This window comes from Accipiter gentilis, chromosome 7, assembly GCF_929443795.1.
Source record: "Accipiter gentilis chromosome 7, bAccGen1.1, whole genome shotgun sequence".
NCBI classification, from domain to species: Eukaryota; Metazoa; Chordata; class Aves; order Accipitriformes; family Accipitridae; genus Astur; species Astur gentilis.
In genome coordinates, this window is record NC_064886.1 from 24,715,839 (window position 1) to 24,733,134 (window position 17,296).

General features: G+C 41.1%; 1 protein-coding gene across 9 annotated transcripts in view; it reads left to right on the plus strand.

Moving 5' to 3' along the window:
- SLC12A4 (solute carrier family 12 member 4) overlaps positions 1 to 17,296 on the plus strand; it is a 49,692-nt gene continuing 32,396 nt past the window's right edge. For 3 of the 9 annotated variants that reach the window (XR_007506617.1, XR_007506618.1, XM_049804402.1), the window contains exon 1: positions 1 to 274. Coding sequence is in view for 7 of the 9 variants with exons in the window: in XM_049804402.1 (XP_049660359.1) it covers positions 1 to 274 (274 nt within the window). In the remaining 2 variants the exon portion in view is untranslated. The other 6 variants (XM_049804403.1, XM_049804409.1, XM_049804405.1 and 3 more) reach the window with 5 other exon arrangements.

The following is a 17,296-nucleotide window of genomic DNA, read 5'->3' on the forward strand; positions in this document are numbered from 1 at the left end:
ATGGGTGGAGTTGAGGAGCGCGGTTTCCTGAGAGGAAGTGACCGCACGGGGCAGGAATGCGCCGCCGGCTCCGCGCCGCGTCCCGCCTGCCTCGCTGCGGTGCCGCGGGGAGCCCTCGCCGCCCCGCCAGCCATGCCGCACTTCACCGTGGTGCCGGTGGAGGACAAGCACCGCGCCGAGTACGACAGCGTAGAAGGGCTCAGCTGGGTGGACTACCGGGAGCCGGCCGCGGCGCCCGCCGCTGGTGACTCCTACGACACCGTCAGCTCCGACGGTGAGCGGGCACGGCCCGGGCGGGGAGGGGGGGCGGCGGTGACGGCCGCTCCCGGGGTCCCTGTGTGGGGGGACGGGGGCGACGCTGCCTCCCGCCTCCCCGCCCCCGCCGCCGGCCGCGGCAGACAAAGGCGGCGTCGCCCGTGGCGGCTCTCGGGGGCGGCGAGGGGCGCCGCGCCCGGATAGAGGAGCCCCCTCCCTCCCGGGATCCGCCGGCGGTGGCGGCTCCGCTGTTGCTAGGGCCGGGACGCGCCGCCGCGGCGAGGCCCGCGGGGCGCTCGGCCTGGCGGGTGAACCTTGTCGCCGGCTGTCAGCCCGGGCCGGGCCGGGCCGAGCCGAGGGGTGGCGGCGCAGCCGGCGTGGCTGCGGCGGGCGCCCCGGGGGTGTGCGGGTGGAGGGGGGTGTCCTCCCGCGGCGCGGGGGAGCCCGGGCGGGCCCGATCGGAGGTCGGCCCCGGGGACTCCCTCCGCGCCGCAGCCACTTGTTGATAGCCCGGGGCGCGGCGGGGAGCGGGGCGGGCGCGGGGGGCCGGGTGCGTTATCGTTGCTGCCACAAACTGCATCTCCAGAGCCGGCCAGAGTACGTGGGTAGAGATAGGCTCAACTGTTTCCAGTGCTCCGCTGGCGAAACAAACGGGTGACATTAGCCGGATCCCAGGTGACTGCTCTTTCTTGCTTATGTCATCTTAAAAAATGCGACTGCCCAGCTAGGTCTCTCTCCTTCAAACCGGGCCCTTGAATACTACAGCATGCGTATTGTGCCTGTGCGGCTTTCACAACTGCTCCTGCTAGGCAGAGCTGCTTTTTGTTAGTGGTTAATTTATTCCGTTTACAGAAGAGGATCACGTAAGTAGGAGGGGACTTCGGGTGGTGAGAAGTACATTCTTCAATCAGGCAGCTAATACCAGTGCTCAGCCTCTCTCCGTGTTTTGCTGTGACTTTTAGGTGTTAACTGGCTTAAAAATACGGTGAGCGTTTCTAGTGGGAAAATGAAGGACCCTTAGACTTGGAGAGTAGAGTAGTTCTGGTAAAAGGTTGTTTTAGCTCTTTGTGGGGATCTCTTTCGTTTTTCTGCCTTGGTTATGTTTAGTTCTGTAACCTTTAGGAAGAGGATCTTGCCATGGGCTCAGCTGGTGAATCTCACTTGCTGTCTGTGAATCATGCGTGACTCTAGGCAACAAAAGAAAAATCCGTAAACACCTGACCTGTTCTTCCTTGCCCGTGCAGTCAAACTTTTCAGAATGCAAATGTCATCGGAAGCACAGCAATCCCTGAAGGGAGCCAGCACTGCTCAGGCCTCTGCTTAATGAAGAGAAAAGGGTTATTTTGCTGAGTGATACTCAACTGTTGGGAGATCAAGGTCCAGTTCCTGCCTTGTCACCTTGTTCAGTTCTCCGTGAATCTGTGCTTCAATCTCCAATATGTACCATTCTTTTTTTTTTTTTCGTCAGTTGCATAGTTTTCAAAAGAGTGTTAGATTTCATGTACCAAGTAGCTTACACAGGCTTCACGTCCATTGTGTCAGTTCTTTCCAGTTCTAGTGTGGGCATTTTGGAATGGTGAAAGTAGGTGCTTTTCCCAACTTGTCTGTTATCACAGGCAGTTTGAGGCTCTAGCCCTGAAGGCTGTGCAGGGCCTGGACTTCATTTTGTAAAAAAGGTCTGTTTTACTCTCAGGTTACTTAACATGTAGTTCATGTGTATGAAAGTAACAGGTGTTTTTCACCCATCTCAGCAGGTTGAGGTGGAGAGCTCGTGGAGTACTTTTTCCAGTAGCTAGCTTTGGCCATGGGCCGGTAAGTGTGACTTGTAGAAGGTACTGCCGTGGTGGATAAAGGAAGGTCAACTCAAAGTGCCTGCCATTTGAACATGAGACTGCCTGTAGGATGTGTGCAAACAGCACGCTTGAAGGTACTCAGCTCCCCGTCACAGTCTTATCAGTAGCTGGCTGGCAAGCTGTGATCTCTTAAGTACTGCTATTCTGACTGCAGCACAGAACCATGCTGCTGGAAGTTAGCTGAGTCTCTTTATTTTAAAACTGATAAATATCTAGTAACATCACTTAATATATGGTAGTTAGTTCTGTTTCTGTTTGAACTGTAACTGCCTTCTATTTTTTAATTTACTTTCACAGTAATTAAGTATTGTTTCATATCCTCAGGGTGTATGTATAAAGATATGCTGTCTTGCCTACCTGTACTGACAAGCATGTTCTTCCCCACTAGCCTTTTCTGTTTCTCCCTAGGTTTCTTGGGTTTATGGCTTTGTAGAGGGGAATCTGAACTCCCTTGTGTTATTCCTTTGGGTTTTGGTGCTTCTTTCTACGTCCTATGCAGAGTACCACAGCCTCGTATACTGGGGGAGCGTTGATAATATGACATGGTGGAGATCGAAGCTCCTGTTGAAGACAGAGTATGTCACAGCTGTTTAGTGCTGGCTGAAGCCTACAGACTGGAGGGAAGAGAGTGACCCTCCAGAGCCTTCTGTGGCAGCCGATTGCAGGGCTCATGGAGAGATTTGTTGGTGTTGGTGATGCCCCTGATTCCAGATGAGGTAAACTTTTTTTGACTTGAGTGCAGAGTTTTAGGTTGTGGTCCTACCAAAGTGCGTACGATTCTCATTGGCACTGCATGAAGGCACACAGAGCTGCCTGAGCCATGCCAATTGTGCAGTTATTCTGTGCCATCAAGTAGCGCCACCATAGTCAGTATGAGGAATTGGTTGCAGTTGTTCTGGTGAATCTTCACTGAGGAAGACTTTATTTTTATCAGCTTGCTATTCAGAACCTTATTTAAATACTTCTTTGGATTTCTTCGTTTGATCAGAGATGGGTTAAAGTGACTCAGTAATGATATGGCCCTTCAAGCATATGGTCTGTCATGGTAACGTACCTCTTTTTATAGCTGGTCTGTGAGTGTGCAAAGTAGTGGCTTTGTTGTCCAGTGTTCCTTGCACAATCTCTTAGGCTTATGATTCTGACAGATTCTTATTTCACTCTGACCTTTGTTTGTCATAGCCTTGGTTTTGAATGTTTTTTCTGAAATTTGATTTAGTTAGGTCATCAGGTGGTGTGGTGTCATCTAAACACTACAGACGTGAAGCCATTCTGCAATAGAATTTCTTCTCAGCCGTTTCCATAAGAAGATGTTAGTCAGTGTACAATAATTTAGCCTTCCCAGATAGCTCCAGTGCCTACTTCTGAATAAAATCAGCCTTTTTTTTCTAAGCAGGTTCCATTGACTGCCACTGCTTGTAATAGATTTTGACATATTCCATTTAAAAAAAGAAGTACAAAGAATTATCCTGTGATCCTATGATGAACATGTGAACCCTGCTTTATGGATCGACAGGGATGAGAAATGTGAATTTGGCATCCCTTCAGTCTTTGAAATAATGCCAGCACATTAGGTTGGATACACAGGGTAAGAAGAGGGACAGTGGGGCCTGAATAGTGTTTAAAAAAAACAAATAAGCTTTGCTTTAATAGGAATCTCAGCTCCACAGTGATTGTGCACCCTGTTAACCAAAGTGCGGCAATGTCATGTGTCCTGTGGGAAGTTATTTATCTTCCTGTGACTTTTGTTAGTGGAAATGAGACACTAATCAGCTTGGTGTCACTAACCAGCTTTGGTCAGCTGCCACCCTTGGTTTTTGCCAATGAATTGCTCTGCTTATGTTACAGTTATCGCATGGCTTCCTTTCAGCCCACGGTTTTCTAACTAGACTTGAGACCTTTTCCTCATGCTTACAGTCTGCATCAGTATGTACTTTTAAGCTTCTTGCTGGTTCACTGCTTTTTAATATGTGGTAACTTACTAGTAAAGGCTTTAAGTCTTTTGCAAGACTTGAAATAAAGCTCACGTAAAATATGTCTGAAGATATTTTCAATGGGGATACATAAATCATTCAAAAATTCCTTTTCAAAGCGCTTAATTCTTATATGTAGGTGTTTTGGCAAAGTTCAGAGATAAAATTAGTCATATAATGAATTAGATACTGCAGCTAAATAGGAGTGACAGAAACATGTGTCCAAATATATTTTTGGTTATCTTAAACTCAGGAACTTCTGTTAGCAGCAGTGTGGGTAAATGGTGCTGTTGCTGTAGTCATAGCAGGATATTTTTGCATAACCTTTGTAGCGTGTGCATCTTCAGCATTTTTCACGTTGCCTCAAAACTGCAGAAAGAAGTCATGGAGGAGGTGATCCTGGGGAGGAGTTGAGGCAGCAGGTCTGAATTGTTTGGGAGGAAAGTAAGTAACCTGAGAATAGAAGTACACTGATGTCCGTGAACTGTCTCTTCTGGTGATTTGTGTAATATTGTCTTGCTGCAGATGGTATGGAGACTGCGTCTTCTTCAATTTAGTTGCATTTTGACGAGGAAGGGGTTTTTTTCTGTTCTGCTTAGCTTGGCATCTGTTTTCCCTCTCTGTAAAGTTTAATGTGAAAATTTGGAAATATTAAAGGTGTCCTGTCAGTGCTAAATATGTTAATATTTGCTCCTGTTCCATAAAGGATACTTGTGAGATACCTGTTGGATACACAGCAATGGTTATAATTTGAAATGCAGATCCTGAAAGGGGTCTTAGCAGCACGGTCATCCCTGTGAAGTCCTGGTTTTTGTTTTGTTTTTTTTTTAATTCCTGTTTGTGCAGTTGGCAATTAGCACAGCACTGATAGCCAAACTCCAGAATACTTTTTTCAACAATACAGGTGTATAGATAAGTGGACCCTGGCTTCAGATAAGGAAAGAGAGGAGTGCAGTATGTGAAAAATGTGAGTGGAGAAGTGCTTTGTGAACATAATTAGCTGTTCATAACGCTTGGGTGGGTGAAGGAGGTTGGTATATACTTTCTTTATAGCCTATAAGCAAAGGAATTTCTCAGAGAAGCTCGTTTTAGTGGAGTCCATGGTGGATATCTCAAGTTTCTTTTAGCAGCATGCAGTGTTGTAAGGTTTAATTCATCTATTAAAATGCTTGTCTAGGAAAAGAAGAAAGTTCATGTTACTGCATAAACTGTTAATTTTGCTAAGCATGTCTCATACCTCTTCTAATCTATGATTAAGACAGAGCTGGAGAGGCTGCAGCTGTCCGATACCAAGGGAATCTTGGTGCCAGCTGCTGCTGGCCTTGAGACTTAGCTAAACATAGAAAAACATGGGCCTTTTTGTGGGTTCTCTGGTATTTCAGTTATTTGGAAAAGCTCTGGGAAGGATCTTTGTGATATGTCTGATTTGAAGGCAACTGCCATAACTGTGTATGTGTGGGTCTGTGTTGCAAAAAACTAAGAGAAGATAGACAAAGAACCTTCTGTTGGTCTTCTGTAGTTGCTGAATATTGGTGTTTCGGAGAACACCTGTATTAGAAGGCTAAGCAATTGCACATGAGAAGACATGGATTTTCCAGCTAATTCTACCTGCAAATGCTGATTTTGACTTGCTAAGCACCTATTTCAAACTTGAGACTATGTTTGGGGATTTTTTTACATGCTGAAGCTATATATTTTATTCAATCTCTGCACTGTTCTAAAGAAGTTCAAATAAATTTTTTGATTTCTTATATTGTGTTTGTAGTACATATCTCTCTCGTGTATAAAATTGATCTGTGTGTGTGTTATTCAATTTCCCCTCGCAAAATTTCTTCAGTGTTTCACTTCCTTAAAGAAAACAGTGACATTTCCTTTCTTTTCCCCACTGCAACAAAATTAAAGAATACATTTTTGCATGCTCTTCAATGTAAAGTTTAAATTTGGCTTTTGCTCTAAGGTTCTGTGTAGAATGGGGATTAAGCTACTTTGCAGCCTCATTGACTAGGAAATGTTGCCAAACATAATAAATGCCGTTTGCTGAAGTTAAAGAACAGCAACTACCTTGAAGAAGATGAAACTTAGCGATCGCTGCTTTCTTTTTAAGTGCATGTAAAAGAATGGAGGACACCCAGTGCCACAGGGAGAGAAAAGCTCCGTTTGATGGGTTTTCCCTTCTGAGACCAAGTTAAAGATTTACACCTGTTCTTGACTATGATGTAACAAATAATTTAATGTGCAGGCTGATTTATATTACAGAAGAATATCTATTATCACCAATATGTGGGAGCAAGATTTATTTGATCAAAGGGTTTGTGTCTTCAGCCTGTTGGTTCAAGGTTTGTCTTTAAATACTTCAGTTTGTGACCTACGTCCTGCTGGGATGATCTGTGAACTACGGAGAAAAAAATGCACCATTTTAAGCCATGGTCTAAAACCTATTGGAATTACATTTTAGGGATGTTTCCATTGTCTTCAGTAACCTTTGAATCGGCAGTTTTGCATCTCTTGGTTCTACTGAGCTGATTTGTATTCTCACAGACATGAAAGTTTCAGTATTTTTTTTTTTATTATTATTGTTTGATTTCGTAAAACCTCTTTCTTAATTACTAGTTTTCAATAGGCATCTGGTTAAATGATGCCAAGTGATCCCTTAGCAATGAGTAGTACTGTCCTTGTTCTTTCAGTTGAGCTGCTTTGGATGATTTCTTTCAGTATACTTGGATTTTGTCCTGCATGGAGAACTGTGCATCTTTCACAGTGGCTGCTGTAGTGAATGCTGAGCAAACAATATCTTCTTTTTAAGCAAGCAAAATAATGAAATACCATACACAAAAAAACGTTAGTCTTTTAGCAAAATCAAATGCTTGACATATGTTTAGTATGTTCTGTCTTTAAATATAAAAAATCTACATGACAGCTCTTATGCATGTAGGGTAAACTTCTCCAGATTTTGGATATGATAGCATTTTGTATACTCCGGTGTGGTACAGGTCCCTTTCTGCCATCCTCTGCACACCTGTCCGGAGGTTATTTTGTAGGCTGTCTACTGCCTATTTGCCCTCAGTGACTCTTATTTTAAACATTGTTTCCTGAGTCTCAAACTGTCACTTCCGAAGCCCAGAAACAAGTAATGGGAGTTACAGGAATAGCATTTTTTTCCTAATAGGTCATGTAATAGGTCTTTAGATTTTGTGGTAGGTATTAGGTTTGGCCTGGAAAAGAAGACTGTTTGCTTTCTAGCAGTCGTTAATTTATGCCTGAGCAGCAGAGGTTTAGGTTAGAACAGTTCCGGCAATACGGTTTTTTTCAAAATTTTTCTTTCTATAAAAGGTACTTGGTGGAATGTTTTCTTAACTGTCTTTTGATCTTCATTCTGCTCTATAGGACAGAGAGGTGGAGTTTGACATGCAGAATAAAGCGCTAATTGCCCCAAAAGAGCTTTGACTCAATTAGCTTATGGATGAACGGGGAAGGTTGATAACTTGGCAGTTTTGCCCAGTTAGCTATGCTTTGCTGACTGGAGGCAGCCTAAGACTTGTTGGAAATGTAAATGAAATGGCATTTTGCTGAGCAGAAGAAGATGAGAGGCCAGTGCCAGGCTGGGCTGGGCAGCTGGGGCAAGGGGTGAGGGAGGAGATTGCTGGTACTGGTGAGGGGACGGTCATCATCCCACCTTTGTATTGGTGGTCACAGTGCTCTACCTGGGAAGCTCATTTGCTTAGGGCGTGGCTTAGTAGTGTTTCCAAAGGTATTCAGATTCTGGGTTTGCCTAATGCCCCCTGGAAGTTTGTCCATTGAGTCCATCCCCTTGAATCCAGAATGCTTAATTTGCCCCCTTCTCCCAGCTTCACTCGAGTGACCTGCATTGTCCTAGAAGCCCAACTCTTTCATCGATTGACACGTGGTCTGTAATATAATTAGGATGCAATTCATCGATTACTTTGAAAATTAGAATCAAAGCTGTAGGCTGATGTTGGAAGCTGGCTTGCAGGGGACTGTAGTAGAGATTGTATAACAAGATCCTGGGAGAGGAGAGATGACGCAGAGCTCTTTGTTTAGGGCAGAGGCATGCTGTACTATGTATATGTTCAAGCTAATTATGCCTGAACAAAACTGTATGTGTTGGCTTTTTTTTTTTCTACAGTCTAATTGCCAACCTTCGTTTTCCTCTCCTGCCAGCGGCCAACAATTTCCTGTGTTTATCTGAGGGATTTAGAACATCGTTCAATCATTACAGATACCTCCTTATCATGAAGCAGGTTAGACCATCTAAACTTTTGCCTTTCAATTCCATGTCAAAGGGAAAAAAAAAGATTTTTATGGTGTGCCATTGGAAGCTGCCCATTTGTTGAGTTAGAGTAACTCCTAAGGAGGGCAAACTTGTTGAGACTTGCTCTTGTATACTTTAAATTGCTGTTTGCTGCAGTAAAACACAATTTTTGTGCCCTGGAGTCTAATTGTTTTTCATAACATTATCTATAGCAGTGCTACTTTGTGTTATGACCCTGTCTCTGCCTGCTAGCTGAGCGGCCCGGACCTTAGTTACTGCGTGCAGAGTCCACGTCAGGATTTCCGTGTAGGAGGTCAGATCTGAGGCAGGACTAGGAGTAATTCAAGAAGACGGTGTAGCTGCTGCTGTCTCTGATGGAGGACAGCACATTACTGTTTCTCCTCTGCCTTCTACCTTTGCATTCAGGAGCTTTGCCTTCCTGAACCACTTCTAAATAATATAACTGGCATCACTTTTACTACTACTTGCTACAGTATGTGTTTGTATCCAGAGTCGATGTAAAGTATAAAGGTAGAAGTTCTTTAATAGTCTTGCAGGACTGATTTAAGAACCTACTGCTCCTGAATTATTTTCAGCTTTCTCCTGCTAAGGTTTTCACTGTCCAGTCTGTGATTTTACCCTATGAAATGTTCAGCAGCAATACCACTTGTCTTTCTCACCCCAGCAGGATCCCTTCCTTTCCCTTGATGCATATTCATGTTCTGCACCCTGTACTGGGACCTGATCTCCAGGGCACAGCTGTTTCTAGAGCATCACAAGCCAACTGTTGCCAACCATATCCAAATTCAGTTCCCACATGGATATAACTTGTATCTTGGCTACTTTGCCTAAGCAGACACAAACTATTCACTTTTTATGTAGCTGTATGTTCCAGAGAATGCGGTGGCTATATCGGGGATTAATTTCAGGGACATTACAGCAAAACATGAAGGGAGGTATAGTTGAGTTATGTTTGGTAAATCCCAATGCTATGTAACCAGATAGTGGGGTGATTATCTGCCCTCTGTTAAGGTGTCTTTCAGCATACATGCAGGGAACTTTAAAGCTGTAACTCAAGGCAACATACAGAGAATAATTTAATTGCAATATTTTGCCTTTGCCCTTTTAAGACACCGTATTCTGGACTTTGTGGTTGAAGCATATGTTTAGCAGGAGTAAGCTCACTGTTATATGTCCCGGAGTTTCTTCTGACTTAGATACTGTTATAGGTGCTTGATTTAATTCCTGGCTGGTGGAGCAGAAAACAAGTGATCTAACGTTGCCCATTGCTCCTTGAAGAGTTTCTGTAAGCTAATGTGCTGTTTTCAGTTTGTTCTGATGCTCTTGCAAACTGTTGAACTTTTTGTAAAATCATGATAAAAGCTACTGTGGCTTCTCCAGATACCTGACTTTGTCTTGGTCTGTGCTGTGTGTTGCAGTGTGAAATATTTTGTGCTATTTTGGAAGACCTATGAGCTCTTTATAAATGTGTGTTCGAATATATGTATTTTACAAGTACTGTGTGTTGCTTATCATGTACGATGTCGGAGCATTCTCCACCCTCTAAAATGTTCAGTGGGATGGACTAACTTAACTTTGCTTGGAGAGGTCTCATGCTGACTTGTGCTTTCTTTAAGTATTATGACTGGAGTTAGAGTGAGTTTTGGCTGTTTGTAGCACTTCACACTGCAAGGTCAGCTCTTCATCCTTGGAGCATATACAAGTTTAGCTCTTTTTTGTCTTTCTTTTTTTTTTAAATTATTTTTCTTTTCTTTTTTCCTTAGTTAAAAAAACCCCAAAACTCTCAGTTTGTTTTCACATGGAACAAAGTACTTCTTAAATGTAAGAAAAATCTGATATTCAGCACTTTCTATATGAGTTAACTGAAAACCTAATAAAACATTCAGGGCTTCACAATAAGCTGTAACTGATTACAAATGTCTTTCTACTGTCTTCCAGGAATGGATGGCAGATGTCTGTTAATGTACTTTATATAGTATGTAAGGCATAGAATGTACATACATTGAAAATTTCAAAGTAGTTAAGCTTTCTCTTTTGTTATTTTCTGTATGTCTGGAGATGCTTGGCACCCTGGCTCATTTCTCCTCTATTTCCACTTGTTTCCTGTAGGAAGTTTTTTGAGCTGGTGGCAATATTGTCTTAATGATTGTCACCTATCTGCTTGTTCTCTGTGGTTTGTGCTTGTACAGTTGTTTCTTTGGCACATGTTGAGCTGGAGAAGGGAGTGGGTATGTCTGAAATTGTGGTGCGTGTTGTGGGGTTGGGTTTTGGGTTTTTTTTTGAGTTTGGATTTTTTTTTTGTTGTTGTTCTCTCATCTTTCTTAATGCACAGCCACGGTCAGCTGAACAGGTAGAGGGCTGAAATCAATTTTCCATATCTGATATTGGAAAGAAAGGCAAACTGAATATCACATGGAATCTGTGTGCTGGTCTCATAGATAGATGTACATCTCTCGGGGAAAGAGAACATTTTACAGCAAGGTTAGAGGCTTTTCCTGAGGCAGGGAAAATGCTAGAATGCTTCTCCCTATATTGTGATACAGGGGGTGCTGTATCTGAGGTGCCTTCATGCATGTGGAGGGACGGAGTTTCAGGGAGGATAGTTGTGAGAAATGATTTGGAGTTGTTCCACATGAAAGAACCTCTGAAGTGGATTACACTGAAGTACAAAGGTTGCTTTTATAGTGTTTCTTTCAGCTGGCAGTGACAAGTTATATTATGAAAGCTCTTAAGTGATGTGAGTTCCTAAATCCAATTTCTCAAAAGTGACTTGGCATCTTTAATTACATAGGCATTCTTGGTGATTGCACCTACTGTACAATGTAGTTAAGTCTGAGTGGTGTGTGCTGGTATCCAGAGGACCTCCTTATGAATGAGCAGAATGGAGTGGATTCTGGTAATTATGAACTGCTTAGAATCATTAAGTTAATATTTACTTAGGTATCTTACATAAACCTCCATTTCATTCTGCTGATGTGCTTTTTTTGTGATCTTGCATATGATTCGTCCATTAATGGGTAATCATATTAAAACATATTGAAGATGGAAAGAAATACATCACTGTTTTCACTTGAACGCTGAAATGCCTGGAGGGCTAACGTCACAGCTATACTTTTCATGGCATTAGCAGGTTTAAAACGCTGTCTGATTCCACACTCGGCAAGCAGCAGATTTGTGGCACACACTTTTCTGAATAAGTGTGCAGACAGCTGCTGATGTGCCTCTTAAATGTGGCTGGGTTTGGATTTCACAAATAGCATTTTCAGTAAGATCGTGACATTTGTATATTTTCTCAGTGTTAAAAGGATTATAATGTTAGGATTGTATCAGTGTTGTCTTAGCTTTCTGTAAGAAACCCTTTTGCTTCCTGAAAGAGATCAGTCCCATTCAGCATTGCAGCCAGCAGTCAGTTTGTCAGAGGAGGTGGAAAAAAGTTCTTTTGGGAATACGGTATTATTAAACTTGTCTGATCTTCAGGACTTCACAGAGAAGGCATTTATTAAAGCATGTACTAAAAGCATAAAGAAGAATAATGATAAACCAAATTACTGAAAATGGCAAAGAGCTATTGCTGAAGGGTAAGTACTTCGTGCTGATATTAATACCTACAAAGGATTATAGTGTTCTGAAACTATCAGTGTGTCTTAACTGAAGAATAAAATCACTGCGCTTTCTGAAACACAGGATTATTAAATTGCAAAATCCTTTGAGTTGTGTGGTATCAGTCAACTTGATTGGTAAAGCTGTTCTCTAGTTTTGCAAAGTACAGTAGAAGTCTGATAGTAACTTCACGCGTGTTTATCTAGGGATAAATCAAATGTCTGTGCTTAATTGCGCACTTAATTCTGTTCCCTGGTACAGCCTAACTGTTGCATAGGTTGTTGTCTGGGAAAGCTTTGGCTGTTTCTTTCATGCAGAACACAAACAAATGCAGTCTTTAGAATTCTGAACTGTTTCAGAGGAACTAATATATTATCAACAATACAACTTTTAAATTTACTTTGTGGTAAAACTGTGCTTTGTTTGTGTCGCTTTTGTAGATGCCAAAGCTGTTGCTGTGATTATAAATATGTACATGGTATCTGCAGTGTAGTGTGTAATGAATTTTAAGAAGCACACCTTTACTTGTTGGGTAAAATTCAGTAAACTCAAAACTTTAATGACAGTGTCAATTTAACAGTGAAGTAAGTAATGTTATGTATTAATCTTAAAATGGTGAATGAACACATTATATGCTTAAAATACCCATTAATGTCAATAGTTTGGCTCTTAAGCTGCAGTTTCTTATGGAAGTGTGTGTCTGGGTCTGGTATGTGGTAGTTCAGTGTTGTCAGCGTAACTGATAGTTTGAGCCTCTGTTTGAAGTACAGAGGATCTCTTTGCTTCCTAAAAGCTATCCAGGTAAAGATCTGTCTGTTCATCCTGCTATTCTTTTCTCTCATACAGCTTTAGTGTCCCAGTTATCTAGTGCAACTTTGGCCTTTATTTTCATAAAACACTGGGTCAGCCTGGAATTTACATCTCATGTTTTCTGCCGCCTTCAGTGACAAAGACGTGGTAGCCCAAGGTCTTAAGTGAACTGGCATTAACAGATTTCTGTTAGTTATTTCGTTACCAATGCCTAGTTTGTAGTGTGAATGAGTTTTATCTAACTAGATGTAATGCTATTTATTCCTGTTTCTCATATTTCTGATGTAAATATAATACTCCTAATTAAAAAACCCAACACCTAAAACACCACCCCACCCCCCAACTCCAAGAACTTAGTAGTTTTAAAAAGATTTTAGAAACACTTCTTGTTTCTGGCTAGATGTGTGTTGTCCATGGAGAAACAAACATTTCTAATAGGCTGTCTTTAAAAATTATTATTAATAATAAATAAGATCTCTACTTTGGACTGTTACTGATGTTGGATTGGGATTTTTGCTAAGCAGTTGAAATTGAGTAATTTAAGAAAAGTGATATCTGATTTCTGTTTATGAAATTTATAGATAGGGATCTCTCCAAAAATATAATTGTAAATTGAATAATTTGTTATAGTCTCCCGAATGAACCAAGAAAGAGGTTTCATGACAGTTCTGAGAGTGAATAAGAGTTTTGTTTAGCCCAGCCACTTCTGAGGAGCCATGTAAATGAAGTATATAAGCAGATTTAGAATGTGTTTGACATCAAATTGTCATCTAATTGTTTCTTGGGTTATCTTAATATGACAGTCTCCTTATACACTTCAACAATATTCTTGAATGCTTTGCTGCTGAAATGTGGAGATATCAGGGTTCTTGAACTACTAGCAAAGGCCAAGAAACCTGTTTAGGGTTTTCTGTTCTTCAGCAATACTCAGTTCTGCAAAACTTTACTGCTGGCAGATGATGAGAAGAATGCTATCTGAACGTAGCACAGCCTTTTGGAGGGAACCAAGTTTTATCTCATAATACGAGTGCTTGGGAAAGTAGTATTGTTGTTAACATCTGGAAAGTGCTTTCTCAAGAACTGCGTTAGAACAGTTTCTTTTGTAGAAACCAACCAAAACCCCAAAGTGTAATAAAAATGGACACGGACAGCTCTTTACATTAAAACTTTATCCTTAAGGCTGTGAACAAATGTCTAAAAATAATGTTGTGACTAATAAAATTACCTGATTATGCAAGGAAGAAATACTCTACCTGAAAATAATTTCTGTTTGCAGCAATCCCATTGTTCCTCTAACTTTTTTTTTCCTGTAGAATACCTATCTTGGGTGTATTCATTTGCTTCTAGGTCTTGTGAGAACAGTAAGTATAGCAAATCTATTTTGTTTTTGTGGTCAAAAAATCAAACTGAATTCTGGCCTAATTACCAGTTGTGTAGAGATTTGCAGAAGATCTTGACACATGAAAATCTGGAAAAACATAAATAAATTTGAACAGAACTAACTTGCTCTTGCTTTCCAAAGTGGGATAAATTTTGCATACCTTAAGCCGTTTATAATTCAGGTTTTTATTTAAGTTAGGCTCTCTTTAGAGGAAATTTGCAGCATGCCAAGGTGCATGTACAGGAGAGGCACTCCAGGGATCATCTAATTGAGCCATCTCTTTCTGAGTAAAAAGCAAGCCTGCATGATTAGTTGAGTATAACTGCCTGCTGTTTAGATAGCTGAAATTAGGTTAAAGGAAGCCCACATCAACTGCTTGGGTGTCAACTCTAATTTCTAATCTTAGATTCCAGTGTTACTTGTAGATGGAATATTAAAAATATAAATGATTTAGTATTTTTTTTAATAAAAAAAAGTCTAAGCTTAAATAATGTTCTCTGTGTATGAAAATGGCTCAGCTTGTGTCCCTATCTATCACAGGCTTTGTGGCCGGTGATGCTTGTAAAATAGTGTCTGAATGACAGAAAAAACTGGTGTAAGGTGCTATACGGTCTATTTCGTTACAATTTTTTTTTTTTTGTACTGTGGCATACACAAAGGAGTCTGTGCATGCATAGTACAATTACAAGTGAGATATTAGTTCTTATGCTGTCCGGAAATTAAATTACATTGAGGGGAGGAGTGTTGGACTGTCCTTTGAGCTGGTTTTCTAGTAAGTATCTGCTGTTTGTCAGTTATAGAGGGGTAAATAAACCAATGGGTTTCTTTCTTTGTGAAGCCTAACATTTCAGTTCTAACTCTGATTTGTACTCTGATTCACGCTAAAATTCTCTGAAGAAATTTAGCCCCTTAGTTAAGATTTAGCTCTTGATATTTCAGGCAGGGAGGATTATGGCAACTCTGCATGCCATTGCCACAGGTTGTAGCCATATCTGGAGCTTTGTCCAGCTTGCCTGCCTAGCAAAGCATGTCTGAAAGTCTGCACATTCCTTTGGAGGTACTGTGAGCATGGTGTATGGGCCTCTACCAACTTGCATTTATTTAGCTCAGATATATGCCTGTAAAAGAAAAGTGGCATAAGTTTGTTATCAAAGTTCAGCCCTCTTGGGATTTTTTTTTTTTTTTTTTCCCAAATGTTTTAAGCCTTACTGCAGCTTAATTAGCATTACTATATTTTTCACTTGTCCTGTTGTCTGCGCTGGCTAGACTAAAGGTAGTCAGACTATGTCCATCTGCGCTTTCAGCGTGCCTTAACTCGTCAGGTAGGTAGAGCCTCCATAAGTACTAGGTGAGCGTCTCTCTGAGTTAGTCATGTCCAAAGGGAAAGATCTGAAGTTGTTTTAAGATGTACTAATTTCCACTCATTTAACTGAACATGATGAAGTAGGGGAGTGGTGGTTTTCTTTAAGGGAGTTCAGAAACTAACAATAGAGGAGAATAAAACCTCAACAGGTCGAGTCATGCAACCGTTCCTGCCACCTTCTTGCAGGGATGATTATTCTTTCAGTAGTCTGGCTGAGAAGACTTTATCACTGTGAAGCTTCCTGGTCTTTCTTTACCATAGTCTCACTGTGCCTAATTGTTCAGCTTTCATTTATCCTCACTAATATGTCTGTCTTATGGTTACTTTCGTATATGTGTTTTGTCTGTAATTCTCTCTAAATTCTGGTTCTGTAATTCTCTCTAAATTCTGGTTTTCATCCATCAGTTACTAAAGAAAACACAAAGGCTTGCACAAAAGACTTGCACTCAGTGTGCTCAAGCAGTGAAACTGTGTCTCTCTGGCCTAATCTTCCAGAAGGAAAGCAGGGATGTGAACACTGTCCTCTGTGTTCTTAATCTCTTTTTTTTTTTTTTTTTTTTCATTTTTTTCATTTTTTTTTTTTTAAGTAAGGGCAACATCATAAACCTTTTGGAGAACAACAAAAGAAAACCAGTCAGTAGAATATCCGCTACAATTTTGCCACAATGTTTTTTCTTGTCAATGAGATAAAAGTTAGACAAAAGTTTGGACACCCATCTATTGCTTTTATGCTGTCTCCTGGGCTTGTGTATTTGTTTGTATAAGAGGATGCACACTTAAGATTTTTAGGTTTTGTTCCATGGACCATCTTTGATGTTTTATAGAATTCAGGTGATCCACATGATGGTGAACCTTGTTCTATAGACCTGTGTCCTTACCTGAGTAGGAGAGCTCTAAAAAGTTCAGGGAGCTGTGGTGGAGATGTTTAGATAAACTGTACAATTGTAGTGGTGGCTGCAAGTAGAATTGTTTGGTTTGGAAGTGAACTGGTAGCATTCAGAAATGAAGTGCCTTAGTTATTGAAAGTTAATGAAGACTGAGAAGCAATGAAACAAGTGAAGAGGAAACATTAATCTACTTGGAATATAGCTTGCCTGCCTCAAAATTTGAAATTAATTAGGGACTAAGGCAAATAAATTATTCTCTATTGCAGAGTATGTAGCTCCCTCTTTAAGAAATGTTCCTTGCAAAACAGTCTTGCATGATGAAAACTAACACCACATAGCTACTGTCCAAGACCAAAGACTTGATAACTAAGAATGTGGAAAACTGTACGCATGTCACAAGATGGGGCTTGCCCAGGAGACTTCATGCTTCAGAATGTAAACTGTCCTCGTGTGAAGCTGGGGCAAGAATTCCCCGGAGTAGCTTTCCGAGGTCACCTCCGCTCCTTTCCAAAACTGATGGAGATAACAAGCTCTTCCCATGCAAGTAAGTCGTTTTGAAGCTGCTGGTATTGCTCATTGGCAGAATATACTAGACCACTTTTTTTTATTGCAATACGTATTGTATACTGTGCTGCAGTCCATTCCGTCCTGTTTTGTCAAAGTACATATGTGATTCTTGTTAAGGAAATAGTTATCTGCCGTAGGTTTTACTCATTAAATTGGAAACAATGTGGTAAGAGAGAAAATGAGATGAACTCCTTGTTGTGATTTAGGATGTGTCTGAAAAGTAGAGATTGTACCGAACATGCAGCTGTGGTGAAGGTGATTTTGGCGATCATTTAATTAGCTGTGTTTAGCTTAGCAATGTAGCACTCTTCCTGAATCG